This window comes from Astyanax mexicanus, chromosome 15 (genome assembly GCF_023375975.1).
Source record: "Astyanax mexicanus isolate ESR-SI-001 chromosome 15, AstMex3_surface, whole genome shotgun sequence".
NCBI lineage: Eukaryota > Metazoa > Chordata > Actinopteri > Characiformes > Acestrorhamphidae > Astyanax > Astyanax mexicanus.
Genome location: NC_064422.1, coordinates 13959863 through 13979004, shown reverse-complemented (window position 1 = coordinate 13979004; position 19142 = coordinate 13959863). Strand labels below are relative to the sequence as shown.

At 36.8% G+C, this 19142-nt stretch overlaps 2 protein-coding genes across 24 annotated transcripts in view; one reads left to right on the top strand and one right to left on the bottom strand.

Annotated features, from left to right (window-relative positions):
- The window catches only part of LOC111190116 (scavenger receptor cysteine-rich type 1 protein M130), a 76387-nt gene that overhangs the window by 25948 nt on the left and 31297 nt on the right, over positions 1-19142 (bottom strand). For 14 of the 23 annotated variants that reach the window (XR_007424302.1, XR_007424298.1, XR_007424301.1 and 11 more), the window contains exons 2-6: positions 6993-7301; positions 5748-5854; positions 4002-4197; positions 3611-3910; positions 2071-2228 (exon numbers count right to left, since the gene is read on the bottom strand). Coding sequence is in view for 15 of the 23 variants with exons in the window: in XM_049464376.1 (XP_049320333.1) it covers positions 2071-2228; positions 3611-3910; positions 4002-4197; positions 5748-5854; positions 6993-7203 (972 nt within the window). In the remaining 8 variants the exon portion in view is untranslated. Of the gene's footprint in view, positions 1-882; positions 1207-1497; positions 1813-1913; positions 2229-3610; positions 3911-4001; positions 4198-5747; positions 5855-6992; positions 7302-19142 lie in introns of all 23 variants that reach the window. The other 9 variants (XM_049464380.1, XM_049464381.1, XM_049464377.1 and 6 more) reach the window with 7 other exon arrangements.
- LOC103037986 (BRCA2 and CDKN1A interacting protein) lies at positions 13301-19075 on the top strand. Its single transcript, XM_007238147.4, has 7 exons — positions 13301-13506; positions 14189-14263; positions 14388-14468; positions 14791-14877; positions 16919-17106; positions 18284-18449; positions 18542-19075. Exons 1-7 carry the CDS (start codon positions 13384-13386, stop codon positions 18710-18712), a joined length of 891 nt encoding a protein of 296 aa, XP_007238209.2. The 5' UTR covers positions 13301-13383; the 3' UTR covers positions 18713-19075.

Below are 19142 nucleotides of genomic sequence, written 5' to 3'. Positions count from 1 at the left end.
GATGAGAGAAAATGCTTTATGTCAGACCCTGGAGTTTTCATGTAGTTTAAAACAAACTTAATGAATCTACACTATTAGTTAAAAGTTTTAGAACACCCCCATTTTTTTGCCATTTTTTAAGCTCTCCAGCCCAGTTAATAACCTGAAATGGTACAAAATCCAGTGTGCTCAAATGGTAAAAAAGTTAGCAGTGCCAGGGCCTTTAAACAGAAAAGGATCCCAAAAAAGTGTATATTGTATAAAAAAAAAATTAAAAAAAACTGAATATATTTGTTTTAAAGAAAGCTTTGGAAATTGGCGCAAAAATAAGAATAAATTAAGTCTTAGTCTGTAGTAAAGTTAGAAGAGAATGTGTTACTGCACTCTACTGCTGACTTTGAAGTAAACTGCACTTTTATCATAATACCTAAAAAAGACACCAAAATACAGATCAATTTGAAACAATTTAGTTTGCCCTTTAGATACATTGGATCCATGGATCTGGAACTGGACATACAGGGTCCAGTTCCAGATCCAAACCGGGCTGGTACTGGTACTGGAGCACTGAGGGCGACTCCACACTGCAGCTGTCTGCAGACCACCTGCGCATCCTCAATATCCCACAATTCATCACTCACTGTCCCCCATGATCCACTGTGGAAAACCTCCAGCCTTCCAGCACAGTCTCCCCCAGAACCAACCAGCCTGATGAAGCTGTAGCCTAAAATTAAGAGAAACCAGTTCAAAGTATGATTTCTTAGTTCACCCGTAGTCACATGATGATTGGTTCATTTCAGATTCATAATAATTATAATAACCCTTACAATAAAACAAAATAAAACAATTTCCCCCTAACAACAGGCATTATTCACTACAACTCCAAATAATTTGAATTAAATGTACCAGAGCAGGTGATGTAGAGCTGTTCTGTGGAGCTGCAGTTAACTGCTTGTGAGCTGCTGCAGTTCCTCAGATGAGCTTCACTCCCAGAGCAGTTGAAACCCGTCACACACATGTAGCTGTGTTCAGGACTGGATGAAGAGGAGCTGGAGGTGTTGAGTACAGAACCACAGCCCAGCTGTCTGCAGACCACAGAGGCCTCAGACTCACTCCAGGAGTCCAGCAGAACTCTCCTCCAGTCCTGCCTGAAGAAAACCTCTACCTCCCCCTCACACTCCATCCCTCCAGTCAATCTCACTACACCCTCATGAGACGCCAGAGAAGAACCTGAAAGTACCACAAATATATTTTAGATTTTACAGGCTTAATAAGATTGTTTTTACAGCACTTGAAATAAATCAGATTTAGAAATTAAACACATTGTTTTTTTACAGGTATTGCTGCATTAGCTGAGCTATATATGGAACAATTTGAAATTGTTCAAAACTGAGATACATTAGTAAATTAATTGAAGTGAAGTAAAAAAAAATATATATATAAGAACATTATAAGGGCACTTCCTCCTAAAATCACTTTACAGCCCATTGATAAGAATGTTTAAGATTCTTAAAAGCTCACCACTGCAGATGAGTCCAACATCCTGTTTATGAGAGCATGCAGTTCGACTCCATGATGAAATGGGACACTTTAACAGGTGTGTTTCGTTCCCCTGACAATCAAACACATCCGCCCAGATCCGGCCACTCCCCTCCCCAAACCAGTCTGACCCCAACACAGCCACAGCACTCCCACACTTCAGCTGAGCACAGAGGACACTGGAAGCTCTCATATCCCAGCTTACATCACACACTGTACCCCACTCACTGAGGTACTGGAGCTCCACTCGACCAGAACAGGAGTCTGAGCCGTTCATCAGCCGAGCCTGAGTATGACCTGAATTTACAACCAAGAGACTCGTAAAAGAGCAAGTTCTCTCCTATACTGTATATTATATAAAGAAATGTTAGACGATAATATCACATATTATACTGTACCAGAACATACAAGTCCCACATCATTACCATGAGAGCAGTTGTATTTGTGTGAAGAGGTTATTGGACAGAGAGTAATCTCAGATTCATCTCCTCTACACTGAAGCTCCTCTGACCACACCTGACCCTTCCCTTTACCAAAAGCAGCTGCTCCCAGAACCTCCACAGGAGAACCACAGCCCAGCTCTCGACACACAACCTCTGCATCCTGCTGGTCAAAGTCAGCATCACACACTGTGAACCAAGACGCTCCATGAAAAACCTCCACTCTCCCAGAGCAAACATGAGGACCATCAGCAAGTCTGGATGTCCTGTGATCTGTGTGTAATGCAAAAATGTTAAATCTCTCTCTCTCTCACAATCAGATTAAATAAAGACTTGTATAATAGACAAATGCTAAACAAAACAGAAGGCTAGTAATGAGATGAAAAAATACTAGAGTTGTCAAATTAACATGTTCACTTCATTAATGAATAAAAAAAATGAACACAAATAACAAAAATACTGCTCATTAATTACCCTACTTTGTGCCCTCTGACCTCCGACGCTAGATCCCAGTTCACAGATCATATCAAACCACATAATCTATCCAATTCATCCATGTTAATAATACAGATTAATTTAGCTAGGAAAACAGTTGGCATCGCCAAATAGCCATAGTGGCTAATCCGCCATTTTGAAAATCATAACAAAAGATTTATTTTTTTTTTATTCTGACTTTTTTTTTTGGTCAAAATATAATTAAATATCTAAATTCTGTCCATATTTGATATCTTAATTCTGTCCATATTTGCATATTATTTTTAATCATTTTAAGCAGGGCTGGTATATTTTATTATTACACAGCAAAGAATTTAAGCTGTTATTGTAATAATAAATGTAAAAATGTTAACTATTTTAGAGTAGCCTAGAATATCTGGCATGTGTGACCTTCATTTATATTTTTTGTAATTTGCATACGAATAAAGGAGCATCAATTTATAACATTTTTTTTAAGATATGTACAGTATTTACAGCATCTTTACTGACTGATTTTTTTTAAGCGAAACAGCAGAGTGGTATAGAATACCATAGTCTGGCAATCTCAGTGTGTGATAATGTACACATCAGGAAGTTGTTCAGTTGAGCTGTACACATTTATATCAAAACGATAACACATCGACTAAAATTAATATATTGTGATATAAGTTTTGTCATATCGTCCAGCACTAAATTGTTAAGCTGGAAATGGCACTATGTTTCTAATTACAGTGTGTTGACTGGTTTTGTTTTGGCACATAAAGTGTTTGAGAAGTTGTCTGGAAGTGGAAAGGACTAATGCATTTTGTTTCATTCAGGTTATAATTTTGAAAACAAATGTTGTGCTCTAGCAAATCAGTACTGCAGACCCTTTTTTATTAAATTAAATCAAACAAAATGAAACTGACTAGACAATATCTTGGGTTAATATTTTCAGCAATAAAATAAAAGTCAAAGCAAATGTTAAAAAAAACATCACTGCTTCTCACATTAGCTGTAACTGTCAGAATTTACTATGTAATAGAATATTTAATACGGAATAGGTATACAAAACAGTGACATTCCATCATATGATCTCTGATTTGATTTTGTCTATGATGTGTCGAAACATTCTCAGAAAGTTCACAAATGTAATACATGTAATACGTACGTATTACAGTTTTTGTCTAATTAAAACATACCTGAACAGGTAAGCTCAATATCCATATTATGATTACAGCTGTGTTCACCCCACCCTAATGATCCACAGTGTTTCAGTGTAGACTCTGATCCAGTACACTTCACATGACTCATCCAGATCGGTGCAGATCCTGGAACAGCTGCATCAGTCCTAAACGGCTCTCCACAGCCCAACTCTTTACACATGACAAAACCCGCTATGAAATTTGCACCAGCACCACAAATTGTTCCCCACTGTCCTCTGTGAAAAACCTCTGCTCTTCCAGCACAGCGACTGCCACCATCCGCCAACCTCACACTGTCTGTGTAAGAGAAAATAAGAACAAGAAAAATTTACCGAATTATGAACTAGTAAGAGTAAAAATGGGAAACATTTTTTTGAAAAACACTTACCTGCACACACCAGTCCCACATCATTATCATGGGAGCAGTTGTGTTTGAGTGAAGATGATTTTGGACAGAAGTGAATCTGTGATTCGTTTCCTCTACACTGAAGCTCCTCTGACCACACCGGACCCTCCCCTCTACCAAACGCAGCTGCTCCCAGAACCTTCACAGGAGAACCACAGCCCAGCTCTCGACACACAACCTCTGCACCCTGCTGGTTAAAGTCAGCATCACACACTGTGAACCAGCTCTCACCATGAAGAACCTCCACTCTTCCAGAGCAGCGAGAGCCATTAACCAGCAGGACTCCTAAAAATTACCATGAAAAAAAGAAAGCTTATTTATCAGTAATGATAAATGATTAAGCATGATGATGCTAAATATTGCACAATGAATGATTCATAAATGCATTGGAAAAAAACTAAAGAGAGTATAAGGATTCAAAATAAGTTCAGTAAATCTATGAATTACATTAAACAAATTAATATGGATCAGCAAAATTATGAAAAAAAAATCAGTAAATTAATTGTTGGTTGAGAATTCCAGTGTACAGCACAGTTTGGTGATTGCTCAGTTTAAACATACCAATTTACCATGGCAATCAACAAGGATTTAGGGTGGGTTAAAAAGAAAAATCATATGTGCTGTACACTTTGCCTACATGGCAGATAATGTACAGTCCCTGTTTACAGTATTTTACCTGAACAGATAACTCCAGCATAGGACACCCCTAATCAAAATGTATATTATTGTGACTACAGAAGGAAATAAAAATGACCTAATGTTTAGAACACATAACATTGAAGTGGACACGTCTATTTAGCATTTTTAATATTTTTTCCCTTTACAGTTTCAAAATAACAAAAATAAAAAAGATACACATAGACTTTTAATTTGTTGGCAATCCTGTGAGCAGTTATTTTCCAGACACTATATGACCTCCACCAGTCTTGTTACCTGCTTAATGGACTGGAGGAACAGAACAGTAGACACATACTTAATTCACCATTCTTGCTTTTAAACTATGTGCTGCCAGTACAAGTATTCTAAGTCTGTTCCACTCCAACCCAGAATATTACATGTGATTCACATGGATACATGTTGCTGTAGCCATTTTGTATAATGTGTTACTGCAGCTCCAAAAATCCACAAATTATCTCCAAAACAACAGTCTCTTGTGTCTGTTAGACTAGAGAAACTCATTACATTTGTCCAAAGTCTATTGTGTTTATAATTAGTGCTATCCACCAGGAAGTTTCTGCTAGCTGTGTTTTTAATGTTTTTAAACTCACACTGCAAGGTATTCTAGACAAACACAGATCCCCTACACTTTATTACACTATTATCCACTAAAAAACAAATGCCAGAACAGTAATGCTGCACAAACATAACACCCTCACCCCAAACAAACAATATAATAAGTCACAAATGTTTAATTTCACCAGGTCTTAATGGCAAACAGGTAATGGAGCACAGGGCTGAGCTACTGAGACAGAGGGCTGTCTAAGTAGGAATAGATGAAGTCACAGGCTCATTGTGCTGAATGCAGTTCTTACCTGCACACACCAGTCCCACATCATTATCATGGGAGCAGTTGTGTTCGAGTGAAGATGATTTTGGACAGAAGTGAGTCTGAGATTTGTTTCCTCTACACTGAAGCACCTCTGACCACACCTGACCCTCCCCTCTACCAAACGCAGCTGCTCCCAGAACCTTCACAGAAGAACCATAGCCCAGCTCTCGACACACAACCTCTGCACCCTGCTGGTCAAAGTCAGCATCACACACTGTGACCCAGCTCTCTCCATGAAGAACCTCCACTCTCTCAGAGCAGCGAGAACCTAAAACCAGCCTGGCTCCTAAAATATCACAAGAGCCATGGGCGCAGATGGCACTGGGGACGGGGGGGACATGTCCCCCCCAGATTTATAGTGACCTCATCCGAAATCTAGCATCTACAAGCATAACGTTGGGGTTTTAATTTAATTAACTGTACGTTTGTGGAGTTCTGTGTTCCACAATGCCCTCGTTTTTAAACTAGGAAGCCTTCAGTTCAGAGGTTACATTGTTCGGAGCTCCGTGTTCCAGTTCCAATGTAAATTTAACGCACCTTCTCAAGTCCGGGGTTCTAAGGAACTGGTAACTGCCTGTAGACTACAGACACAGGCAGTTACCAGCTCCTTACGGTACGTGTCCACTGGCACTTTTTTTCAACGCAATCCGCTGCGCTGGATCTCCTTGCTCGTTTTTGAATTAAAATGAAGCAACAGAAGTAGACAGTCATTTTAATATTTAATAGTTTAATATTTTTATTTTTTTACCAACCTCACTGTAACCTAAAGCTCTATAAATCCATATTCTGCCGCTTTCAGCTTCTCTTCTGTGGTTGAAAGGCGCCTGTTCTGTGTGTGTGTGTGTGTGTGTGTGTAAGAGGCTTGTGTGTGTGTGAAGACGCAGCCTGCTCTTCCCTCATTGGCTGGACGCAGCCTGCTTTTCCCTGATTGGCTGGACGCAGCCTGCTTTTCCCTGATTGGCTGGACTGGACACAGTGCGGCGGCCGGATTTATTTGAATAAAGTTGAGCCGGAGGGCGGAGCTGCGTTAAACGCAACGCAACCCGGCATGCACCGAGGCATGCAGCGGCTCTCTCCATTGATTTTATGTATGTTGTTATTATGATGTTATTTTAGTAAGCAGTCGCTGTTAACTGAAATTATAAGATGTAAAATGTTAACATTGTCTCCCTGGTCTTGCCTAGGCTGTAGCAATGAAGAAACAAAAAACAATAACAATATTCTAAAGTTTATTGCAACATTATATATATATATATGATTTTACAGCTTGGTCCCCCCCAGTTCAAAATTTCCATCTGCGCCCCTGACAAGAGCATAAACAATGAGATAACAACAGGATTTAATAAATGAAAGTCAGACAGCACAGACACACAATGTAACTATTCAATACAGTGCACATATTATATGAACATAGTGTAGCTTGCCTGAACAGATGACTCCAGAATTGTGGGTTTCATTGCAGTCATGTTTACCCCATACTGGTGATCTACAGTTCTTCAGTCTAGACTCTGATCCACTACAGTCCACATCATCCATCCAGATTGGTCCTGATCCTGATCCAAAATGAGATTTGCCCAGTGCATCTACAGCTTCTCCACAGCCCAGCTCTCTACACACCACTGCAGCATCACTCATATCCCAGTCATCACCACACACTGTTCCCCACTGCCCTCTATGAAGAACCTCCACTCTCCCAGCACAGCGACTGCCACCATCCACCAACCTCACACTGCCTGTACAACAGACAAGGAATAAAGAAAGAAGCGAATAAAAAAAAGAAATAATAATAGGTCTATGCTTCTTCAGCGTCGCAAGGTTATAATTCTTAACAGATTTCGCTAATTCAAACAGCCCGAAAATGTTTTAAATAGCTCAATTTTAACGCTCTAATTACTAAAAAATGGCTCGGGTTCAGAAGGACAGTTTATGGCTCAGGTCGGGTCTGGCTCGGGCAGAAAGTGCATGGATTTGGGCCGGGTCGGGCTGGATTTTTGGGCCCGATCTAAGCTCTACCGCTCCACACACTGCAGGCTTTTTGCACTGCGGTCAAGCCAGCCCCCACTTCAAAACGCTTGGTCAAACTAGCCCCCACGCTGTTTCTTAGAGCGCGCATACACTGAACATTGCGGCAAGCGTGAGAAGGAACACATTTCAAAATAAAAGTCCCTCCCTTAATATCACGACATTATGCTGTGGAGTGGTATTAAAAGGAATCCACATAATATCACATGTTATGTCTGATATCACCTGTCAATTTCATGTAGTCCTGGTAGTACACAAAATAAAAGCCCTGTAAATTATAACAATTATGTTAATTAAATAATAATAATACTAATAATAATAATACTAACAATACTACTACTAATAATAATACTACTTGTATGTGTCACTCACTTAATAGCAGGGCATTATAATGTGTCATTTCAAAATAAAGGCCCTTTAAATTTTAACATTTATGTAATTTTACACAATGTTTAGACTGTTATTAAAAGAAATCTGTCTGATATCACAGTTCAATTTCAGATAGTCCTGATAGTACACTACTTGTATGTGTCACTCACTTAAAATCAGAACATTTTGATGCGTCATTTCAAAATAAAGGCCCTTTAAATTATAACAATATTTTATTTCAACAATGTTTAGACTGTTATTAAAAGGAATCTGTCTGATATCACAGCTCAATTTTATATAGACCTGATAGTACACTACTTGTATGTTTCACTCACTTAAAATAAGAACATTTTGATGTGTCATTTCAAAATAAGGGCCATTTAAATTGTAACATTTATGTAATTTTACACAATGTTTAGACTGTTATTAAAAGAAATCTGTCTGATATCACAGTTCAATTTCAGATAGTCCTGATAGTACACTACTTGTATGTGTCACTCACTTAAAATCGTAACATTTTGATGTGTCATTTCAAAATAAAGGCCCTTTAAATTATAACAATATTTTATTTCAACACAATGTTTAGACTGTTATTAAAAGAAATCTGTCTGATATCACGGGTCAATTTCATATAGTCCTGATAGTACACTACTTGTATGTTTCACTCACTTAATATCAGAAGATTTTGATGTGTCATTTCAAAATAAAGGCCATTTAAATTATAACATTTATGTAATTTTACACAATATTTAGACTGTTCTTAAAATAAATCTGTCTGATATCACAGTTCAATTTCATATAGTCCTGATAGTACACTACTTGTATGTGTCACTCACTTAATAACAGAACATTTTGATGTGTCATTTCAAAATAAAGGCCCTTTAAATTGTAACATTTATGTAATTTTACACAATGTTTAGACTGTTATTAAAAGAAATCTGTCTGATATCACAGGTCAATCTCATATAGCCCTGATAGTACACCACTTGTATGTTTCACTCACTTAAAATCACAACATTTTGATGTGTCATTTCAAAATAAGGGCCATTTAAATTGTAACATTTATGTAATTTTACACAATGTTTAGACTGTTTTTAAAAGAAATCTGTCTGATATCACAGTTCAATTTCAGATAGTCCTGATAGTACACTACTTGTATGTTTCACTCAATTACTATCAGAACATTTTGATGTGTCATTTTAAAATAAAAGCCCTTTAAATTATAAAAAATATTTTATTTCAACACAATGTTTAGACTCTTATTAAAAAAATCTGTCTGATATCACAGCTCAAATTTATATAGCCCTGATAGTACACCACTTGTATGTTTCACTCACTTAAAATCAGAACATTTTGATGTGTCATTTCAAAATAAAGGCCCTTTAAATTATGAAATGAAATATGAAATTGACCTGTGATATCACACAGATTCATTTTAATAACAGCCAAAACTTGTGTTAAAATAAAAATATTGTTATAATTTAAAAGGCCTTTATTTTGAAATGACATATCAAAATGTTCTGTTATTAAGTGAGTGACACATACAAGTAGTGTACTATCAGGACTATATGATATTGACCTGTGATATCAGACAGATTCCTTTTAATAACAGTCTAAACATTGTGTAAAATTACATAAACATTACAATTTAAAGAGCCTTTATTTTGAAATGACACATCAAAATGTTCTGATATTAAGTGAGTGAAACATACAAGTAGTGTACTATCAGGACTATATGAAATTGACCTGTGATAGACAGATTTCTTTTAATAACTGTCTAAACCTAGTGGTAAAATAAAAGATTGTTATAATTTAAAGGGCCCTTATTTTGAAATGACACATCAAAATGTTCTGATATTAAGTGAGTGACACATACAAGTAGTGTACTATCAGGACTATATGAAATTGAACTGTGATATCACACAGATTGTTTTTAATAACAGTCTAAACATTGTGTAAAATTACATAAATGTTACAATTTAAAGGGCCTTTATTTTGAAATGACATCAAAATGTTCTGTTATTAAGTGAGTGACACATACAAGTAGTGTACTATCAGGACTATACAAAATTGAACTGTGATATCACACAGATTTATTTTAAGAACAGTCTAAACATTGTGTAAAATTATATAAATGTTATAATTTAAAGGGCCTTTATTTTGAAATGACACATCAAAATGTTCTGATATTGAGTGATTGAAACATACAAGTAGTGTACTATCAGGACTATATGAAATTGACCTGTGATATCAGACAGATTTATTTTAATAACAGTCTAAACATTGTGTTGAAATAAAATATTGTTATAATTTAAAGGGCCTTTATTTTGAAATGACACATCAAAATGTTCTGATATTACGTGAGTGACACATACAAGTAGTGTACTATCAGGACTATCTGAAATTGAACTGTGATATCAGACAGATTTCTTTTAATAACAGTCTAAACATTGTGTAAAATTACATAAATGTTACAATTTAAATGGCCCTTATTTTGAAATGACACATCAAAATGTTCTGATATTAATTGAGTGAAACATACAAGTTGTGTACTATCAGGACTATATGAAATTGACCTGTGATATCAGACAGATTTATTTTAATAACAGTCTAAACATTGTGTTGAAATAAAATATTGTTATAATTTAAAGGGCCTTTATTTTGAAATGACGCATCAAAATGTTCTGATATTAATTGAGTGAAACATACAAGTAGTGTACTATCAGGACTATATGAAATTGACCTGTGATAGACAGATTTATTTTAATAACAGTCTAAACATTGTGTTGAAATAAAATATTGTTATAATTTAAAGGGCCTTTATTTTGAAATGACACATCAAAATGTTATGATTTTAAGTGAGTGACACATACAAGTAGTGTACTATCAGGACTATCTGAAATTGAACTGTGATATCAGACAGATTTCTTTTAATAACAGTCTAAACATTGTGTAAAATTACATAAATGTTACAATTTAAATGGCCCTTATTTTGAAATGACACATCAAAATGTTCTGATTTTAAGTGAGTGAAACATACAAGTGGTGTACTATCAGGGCTATATAAAATTGAGCTGTGATATCAGACAGATTCCTTTTAATAACAGTCTAAACATTGTTGAAATAAAATATTGTTATAATTTAAAGGGCCTTTATTTTGAAATGACACATCAAAATGTTATGATTTTAAGTGAGTGACACATACAAGTAGTGTACTATCAGGACTATCTGAAATTGAACTGTGATATCAGACAGATTTCTTTTAATAACAGTCTAAACATTGTGTAAAATTACATAAATGTTACAATTTAAATGGCCCTTATTTTGAAATGACACATCAAAATGTTCTGATTTTAAGTGAGTGAAACATACAAGTGGTGTACTATCAGGGCTATATAAAATTGAGCTGTGATATCAGACAGATTCCTTTTAATAACAGTCTAAACATTGTTGAAATAAAATATTGTTATAATTTAAAGGGCCTTTATTTTGAAATGACACATCAAAATGTTATGATTTTAAGTGAGTGACACATACAAGTAGTGTACTATCAGGACTATCTGAAATTGAACTGTGATATCAGACAGATTTCTTTTAATAACAGTCTAAACATTGTGTAAAATTACATAAATGTTACAATTTAAAGGGCCTTTATTTTGAAATGACACATTATAATGCCCTGCTATTAAGTGAGTGACACATACAAGTATTATTAGTAGTAGTAGTATTGTTAGTATTATTATTATTAGTATTATTATTATTTAATTAACATAATTGTTATAATTTACAGGGCTTTTATTTTGTGTACTACCAGGACTACATGAAATTGACATGTGATATCAGACATAACATGTGATATTATGTGGATTCCTTTTAATACCACTCCACAGCATAATGTCATGATATTTTGAAATGTGTTCCTTCTCACGCTTGCCGCAATGTTCAGTGTATGCGCGCTCTAAGAAACAGCGTGGGGGCTAGTTTGACCAAGCGTTTTGAAGTGGGGGCTGGCTTGACCGCAGTCTGACGCAGCGCGCGTCTTTAAAGGACACGGAACTTTCCTGAAGGTTCCGAATCTTTCTGAATCGATTCTGATCGGATTGGATTATCTATTTAACAGTGGAGCTGTGTTTTTTAATATATAAAGTCATATTGTTGAATATTATAGTTATAAAACAGCAACACACACCTTAATATAAAAAAATATATAATTTATAAGTCAAAGTCAAAAGTATAAGTCAAAAATCTGGACACACCATAAAGTCGTTTTAAAATTAAATAATTTAGTAATAAAGTGTTAAACAAACCAGAATATGTTTTATATTTTACATTCTTTAAAGTAGCTCCTCTTGTTTAGATGATCAGTTTTGAACATCTCTGCTGGATTTTCTCAGTCAGTTTTATGAGGTAGAGTCACCTGGAATTCAGGCTTTCAGTTAACAGCTGTGCTGAACTCTTGTGTCTTAATGTGTTTGAGAGCATCAGTTGTAATGTTCTAATCCAGATTATGAGAAGCAACAACTACCCATCAAGTAAAGACAAAAAAAAAATAACAATAAAAAATTAAGGTCAGCCAATTTAAGAACTTTAAAAGTATCCTCAAGTGCAGTTGCACTTGACCTTCAAAAACGTTATGATGAAACTGGCTCTCATCTGGACCGGCCCAGTAAAGGAAGAGCGAGAGTTTTCTCTGTTGTATAAGATTGTATAAGGTTTATCAGTGTTTCCAGCCTCAGAAACCACAGGTTACCAGCACAAGGCCCACACTTGTAAGTTGTGAGTGGTTATCTGGTGAGTGGGGTGAAACACTGGTCAGCATGCTCAGTTTGGAGTTGTTGAAGGTAAAGCTCTTTATTTCCTCCATTAATGCTGTTAAACTCAGAAACTCAGAACATTAAGTTACAATATTCATCTACAATATTCAAAATTACCCTGAGGTATTGTAATGAAAAATACACTATTCTATTATTTTTGTCTCCCTTCCAAAAACAGGAAAATATTAGAATTTAAACAAATATCAAGATTAATGTTGTGATTTGTATTTTTTTTTCAATGATTGACATCACGAATGTAAAAAATATTGAATTTGCAAACAGTGATTATTTTAGTCAAATGTAAATATTTTTTAAACGATTACTGTAATGTGTTCAAATACATAAACATAACATATATAAAATATATTATTGCATTAAAAAACAAAAGACTTTTATTTTGTATTTGCCTCCCTTCAATGGCAACCTTCAGTTCCTGAGCTGAGGAAAAGGCGGCCATGCAGGCTCTGTTTCCGCGGTTCGGCTCGGTATTACCGGGTTGGAGTAAGATCCGGAATGGCGAGCAGCCGCGCGCGGTTTCCTGCCCCTTTAAACCGCGTGTCCGCGGAGCGCGCGGTACTCCTCAGCGGGCTGGAGCTGCGCGAGTGGCGGCATGGCCTCATTTGCGAAGCGGCGCGCGGTAGGAGCGGGAGAGGAGCCGGAGGAGGAGCGGGATTCCGGGGAGAGCGGAGAGGAGGAGAGCGGGGAGTCGGAGGAGGAGGAGGAGATTAATGAGGTGAGGATTAATAAAGAGGAGCGAGTTCTCGGCCTGAGGTTCACCAGCTAAACTCAAGCTGTTCTTCCCCAAACTCTCCGCTCCACCTTAAATCTGCAGTTTTATAGGGGTTGCCGTCTGCATAGGCTCATTACTGTACGATTTAAGGTGGAATTTTGTGTTTTATGAGTAAGCAGCTTCTAACTGGTCAAACAATGCTTATCTCTGGTACAACAGAAAAAAGTCTAGTCTAGAAACTAGCTATGGATATTTGAAGTAACATCGAAGCACTGTTGTAAGTCGCTCTGGATAAAGGCGTCTGCTAAATACCTTAAATGTAAATGTTTCTTTGGTTAAAATGACTCTTTTAGTAAAAAAAAAAAGCTTGGTTCCTTTTATAAAGCAACAAAAAAAGTGTTATTGTTGTTATTAATAATAATAATAATAAATATAATAATAATCATAATCATAATAATAATTATTATTAATATTAATATTATTATTATTAATACAAATAATTAGATTGTCTGCATTGTTTCATATATGCACTGATATAAAACGTTATGAAACATTTCGCCCTTAACTCAGAGCCCCCTGACCCCTAACCTAGAGCCCTGTGAACCCTGACCCCTAACCTAGAGCCCTGTGAACCCTGACCCAGAGCACTTAGTGTTCCATTAACTTTCTTTTCTTCTGTTTTCAGGAGGTTGTTGTGGATTTTGAAGCTCACACTATATCTGATAACGATTTTAATGGGGTTAAGAAGTTGATGCAGCAGGTAACCCAAACGTAGTAACACAACCAGACGTTTATTTAATCTGGAATTAAAAGGAATATGGACCAAAGAAAATTTACTTGAGTGAATCGAGGATTACTGACTATTATTTATATATCTCCAACAGCTTTTCCTGAAGGCACATGTCAACACCTCTGAGCTGACAGACCTCATTATCCAGCAGAATCACATTGGCAGTGTGATCAGGGTGGGTGGACCTGGTATTTTGGGTTAATTATTATTATTTTTTTTTTATTAAATAGTATTAATAGTATAGGAGACAATACTTAACAGCTCTATATGGTGTAGAAAACTAATCATATGTTACATTTGAGTCAAAGGTACACTCATTCTGACACAATTAATATTAGTCTGAGTAACATTTATGTGTCAGATGTACAGTTAGGTCTGTTGGTGCTTGATGTTCTGTAAACCCCCAGCAGGTGGAGTAGTAAGCCAGGTTACCTGTGTGATCTCATCATGTGGGGAAATCAAAATTTTATACTGTGTTTTTTGTTTTCTGTTTTCAGCAAGCCGAGGTGCCGGACGACAGCGACGATGAGGATCCAGATGAGGTGTTTGGATTCATCAGCATCGTCAATCTGACGGAGAGGAAGGTAGAGCACCAGCCCTGAATATCACACACTTGAATAAATAATATATTAGTGCTATAGTGTTGCTAATTAATTGCTATGATCCCATAGTGCATAGGTCGGCAATAGGCGGCCCGCGGGCCAGATGCGGCCCGCAAGCAAGAAACATCTGGCCCGTGAGGTTGAACTATAACGAAAAAAAAAATCGGACTGTCCGTCTCAAAAATGCTCTTTATTTAGAAACTTAATTTTCCAAAACAGAAAAATTTATTAAAGATTTTTTGATAGAGCCACGGGCTGTTAGATAATCCGTGTATCATTCGTTCATTTGATATTCAATTGAGAATCAAAATCGGAAAATTAAAAAACCAATTCGTTTTTTCGTTTTTTCGTTTTTGAATATAATACCAAAAAACGAATAACGGCTTGTATTTTGTATTTTTATTTGGTTATCCAAACAAAAATTGGAAATTTAAAAAACGGACCAGGAGCCGAATTTGATTTTGATTTTGAACTTGACCCATTTGTGTGCCCCGGAAGTTACTGATTTGTTTATTCTTGGTGGGTTTCTGTTGCGCGGGAGTTCACTGCAGTGTTATCTACACAGTCTGTATTGCTGTAGGCTTTGGATGGAGTTGAGGATGGAGAGTTTTATCTTGTTCAGAGGAACTAAACGCGTTGCAGTGAAAGAAGACGATATGACAACAGAAAAAATCGGCAGGATCTTTCAGGTGTTTGTCTAACGTTCCGTAGCTAAATGTCATATTTAGTTAATGTTATTCTGTGAATTGCCGCCTACTAAATATGACATTTAGCTACGGAACGTTAGACAAACACCTGAAAGATCCTGCCGATTTTTTCTGTTGTCATATCGTCTTCTTTCACTGCAACGCGTTTAGTTCCTCTGAACAAGATAAAACTCTCCATCCTCAACGGCCCTCTCCAATTCTGTGTTCGATACATGTCTTTTTCGCTTAAGGTCGTGTTGAACACAGAACCTTCTAACACTTATTGCAGAACATCGCTGGATCCCCATTTGCTGCAACGTGCACGAAATCTCTTCATGCGTCTTACCACCTTCAAAAAGATCTTTAATTAGGCCAGAATGTGGTTCCAGTCCGGCCATGCTGCCTACAGCAATACAGACTGTGTAGATAACACTGCAGTGAACTCCCGCGCAACAGAAACCCACCAAGAATAAACAAATCAGTAACTTCCGGGGCACACAAATGGGTCAAGTTCAAAATCAAAATCAAATTCGGCTCCTGGTCCGTTTTTTAAATTTCCAATTTTTGTTTGGATAACCAAATAAAAATACAAAATACAAGCCGTTATTCGTTTTTTGTTATTATATTCAAAAACGAAAAAACGAAAAAACGAATTGGTTTTTTAATTTTCCGATTTTGATTCTCAATTGAATATCAAATGAACGAATGATACACGGATTTTAGATAACTGCTAGCTTCTTTGTTCTGTTTTTTTTTTTTTTTTTTATTCGTTTGTTTTTTTTTATTTAACAAACAGGTATATCATTAATAGCGCCCCCAATGGTCAGTCCACAGATTTCACCCACATCAGCCCACTTGAATGTCTGCTTGTCATTTTAAGAGCGCCCTCCCGCCACCGCGCCCGCCAAACAACCCCCCCCCCCCGAGTGCTTGTGGCCCGCCATGTAATGGCTTGGAAAAAATCTGGCCCGCGGCCAAACTTAATTGCCGACCCCTGCCATAGTGGTTGCTCTGGTGTTGCTAAATGATGTTTAACCGTCTCTCTAATTTTACAGGTGTTGTTGCTAGTTACTTGGGTGTTGCTTTCCAGTTGCTCTGGTATCCTAGGTGGTTGCTGTGAGGAGGTTATTTAGTAGAAAGGGGTATATTAGTATATTATATAATGTAGATTATTGACTGCCTCACCATTGTGTGCTATAGAGTAAATAGTTAAGTTATTCTGTTAAGTGACCCCTGTTGTGTGGAGGCTGTACTGCAGTGTCTCTTCAGGGTTTTACACAGTCTGTTGTTTTTCAGTGTGTAGATTATGATGTACTGAGCGTGTGTTTGTTTGGCAGGGGCTGGAGTGTGTGGAGCAGGTGAAGGAGCTGGTGTTGGGTCAGTGTGAGAAGCTCTGCCCGGCCGCTGTGTTGGAGCAGTTTGAGAAAGTTCTGCACGATTCGTCTCAGGCTGTCGGGCTGCTGCTCAGCGAACGCTTCATCAACGTCCCGCCGCAGATCGCCCTGCCTCTCTACAAACAGCTACTGTGAGTAAAATTTTACTGCAGTAATTATTCTATATTTAATAATTTAGGTTTTCTAATACAGTCGGTACACACACACATGCGCACAGGTGCTAAAAGAAGCAGGATTTTCTCCTGGTGAAAGGAGTGTTTGCAGGACCTTTAAAACATTTATCACATTATCAGTGTGCTTTAATATGCATACGCAGGACAGTGTATTTATCCTGTATGACTGAATTATTTATTGTTCTGTGCAGAAGATTATTTTAACTTATATCAAAATATTGCTATAAATACTGTGTACTGTAAAATTTATATCACAATATTTAAAAACATTTTTGACAAGATCACCCCGCTCTGTGTGTGAGTATACACTCCACAGTGGTGGCTTTTAAACTTTTCATATTAATGAGAAAACAATATCGTATCAACTGTAATTAAAAAAAAAAAATCACATCAATTTTGCCCATAGTCTAGCACTAATATAATCCTATTGAAAGAGTAACAAAACTACTGACAGACGTCATTTTTTTTTACACCACAAGGGGGCATTTAATCTTGTTTCCACCTTTAAAACTTTAAACACAGTTTACTTTCAGCAGGAGCCTGAAGGACTCGTACATTCAGATTTGGGCTTCAATTATGTATTTTGTAAAACTTCCTTATCTTATTAGAATAAACTTCTATCAGAATTAGCATTTTGTTTCTGTCTGTTATTTTATGAAATTGAAATGTTAGAATTTTTGATGACTCCTGGTGTTTAAAATAGAAATCTAGAGCTGTAAACCAGCATGTTATTTGTTTTTGTTGTTGTTGGTATTTAAGTATGTCAACTCTGATTCACGTGGTTGAACTTGTGTAAGAAGGATTTGGGTCACAGATCCCTCAAAACAGCAGCAGCACTCAGACCTACTGATCCCCCGCTGAGACTTCCTAACAAAGAATACAGTGTCACTGATGGGAACCATAAAAGCTGTTTTAAATATCTTAAACATTTATATTTTGGCTAACCTATTGGCAAAACATAAGGGGATTTATTTTAATGGGGTTCAGTCATTTTATCCATTGTGCTGTTTTCTCACAATAACCCAGTTCTGGGGGACTTCTTTTACTAAATAGCAGCCCCACAGTCTCTCACTAATCCAGTACAGATCTCTTGTTCTTCCTGTAAGAGACATTAACTCGTATCTCTGTTTAACAGTGATGAGCTGGCCGAGGCTCAGAGGACCAATAAACCCAGTGGAAGATGCCACTACTGTCTCCTCATCAGTAAAACGTGTCAGGAGGTCAGGAGGAGTGTTCCTGCTCGAGGTCCTCCTAAAGAGGAGCTTCTGTTTGTTAACGCAGAGGAGGAGTTCTTTTATGAGGTACAGAAACATACACTCCTGTTTTACCTTTTTAACTCTGTAAATTTGTTCTAATAGTGGCTTTATTTCCTCCTGAACGTGTTTTATTACAGCAAGCTGTGGCCAAGTTTAACTACTCGGTCCAGGAGGAGGCGGATTCATGTCTCTCGGGACGATGGTCGTTCGATGATGTTCCCATGAAGCCCCTGCGGACGGTCTCTCTGATACCCATGGACAGAATGCCAGTGATTTTAGACAAGCTGAAGGAGTACCTCACTGTCTGAACACACGTCCGGCGTCTTCCTCATCTGTTCCATTCTTATTGACGCTTTAGTTTCTGTGATCAACTATAAAATATAAAATCAAGTCAATAAGGACCTCAAACCTTGAAGGATTACCAAAAGTTCCAATTAATCAATTTATTTATCTTTTTTTAATTGTACTTTTAGTTATACGTTTCTTCCTTTCTAAAGTCTATAAATTCAGTTTTTTTTGCAGCAATCTTGTTTATATAAATAAGATGTAATCCTGATACAGTCTGGCCTACAGTATGCACACCCCTGAGTAAACTGATTTGGCTGAAGAAAGTCTGTGTTGTACATAATCTTCTCCAATAAGCCACAAAATAAACCTCTTTTTTCAAAGAATACTTTTTACTCATTGCTATCTTTGAGCAACAGCAGCAGCACAAAACATTTAACAGTCCATATTTAC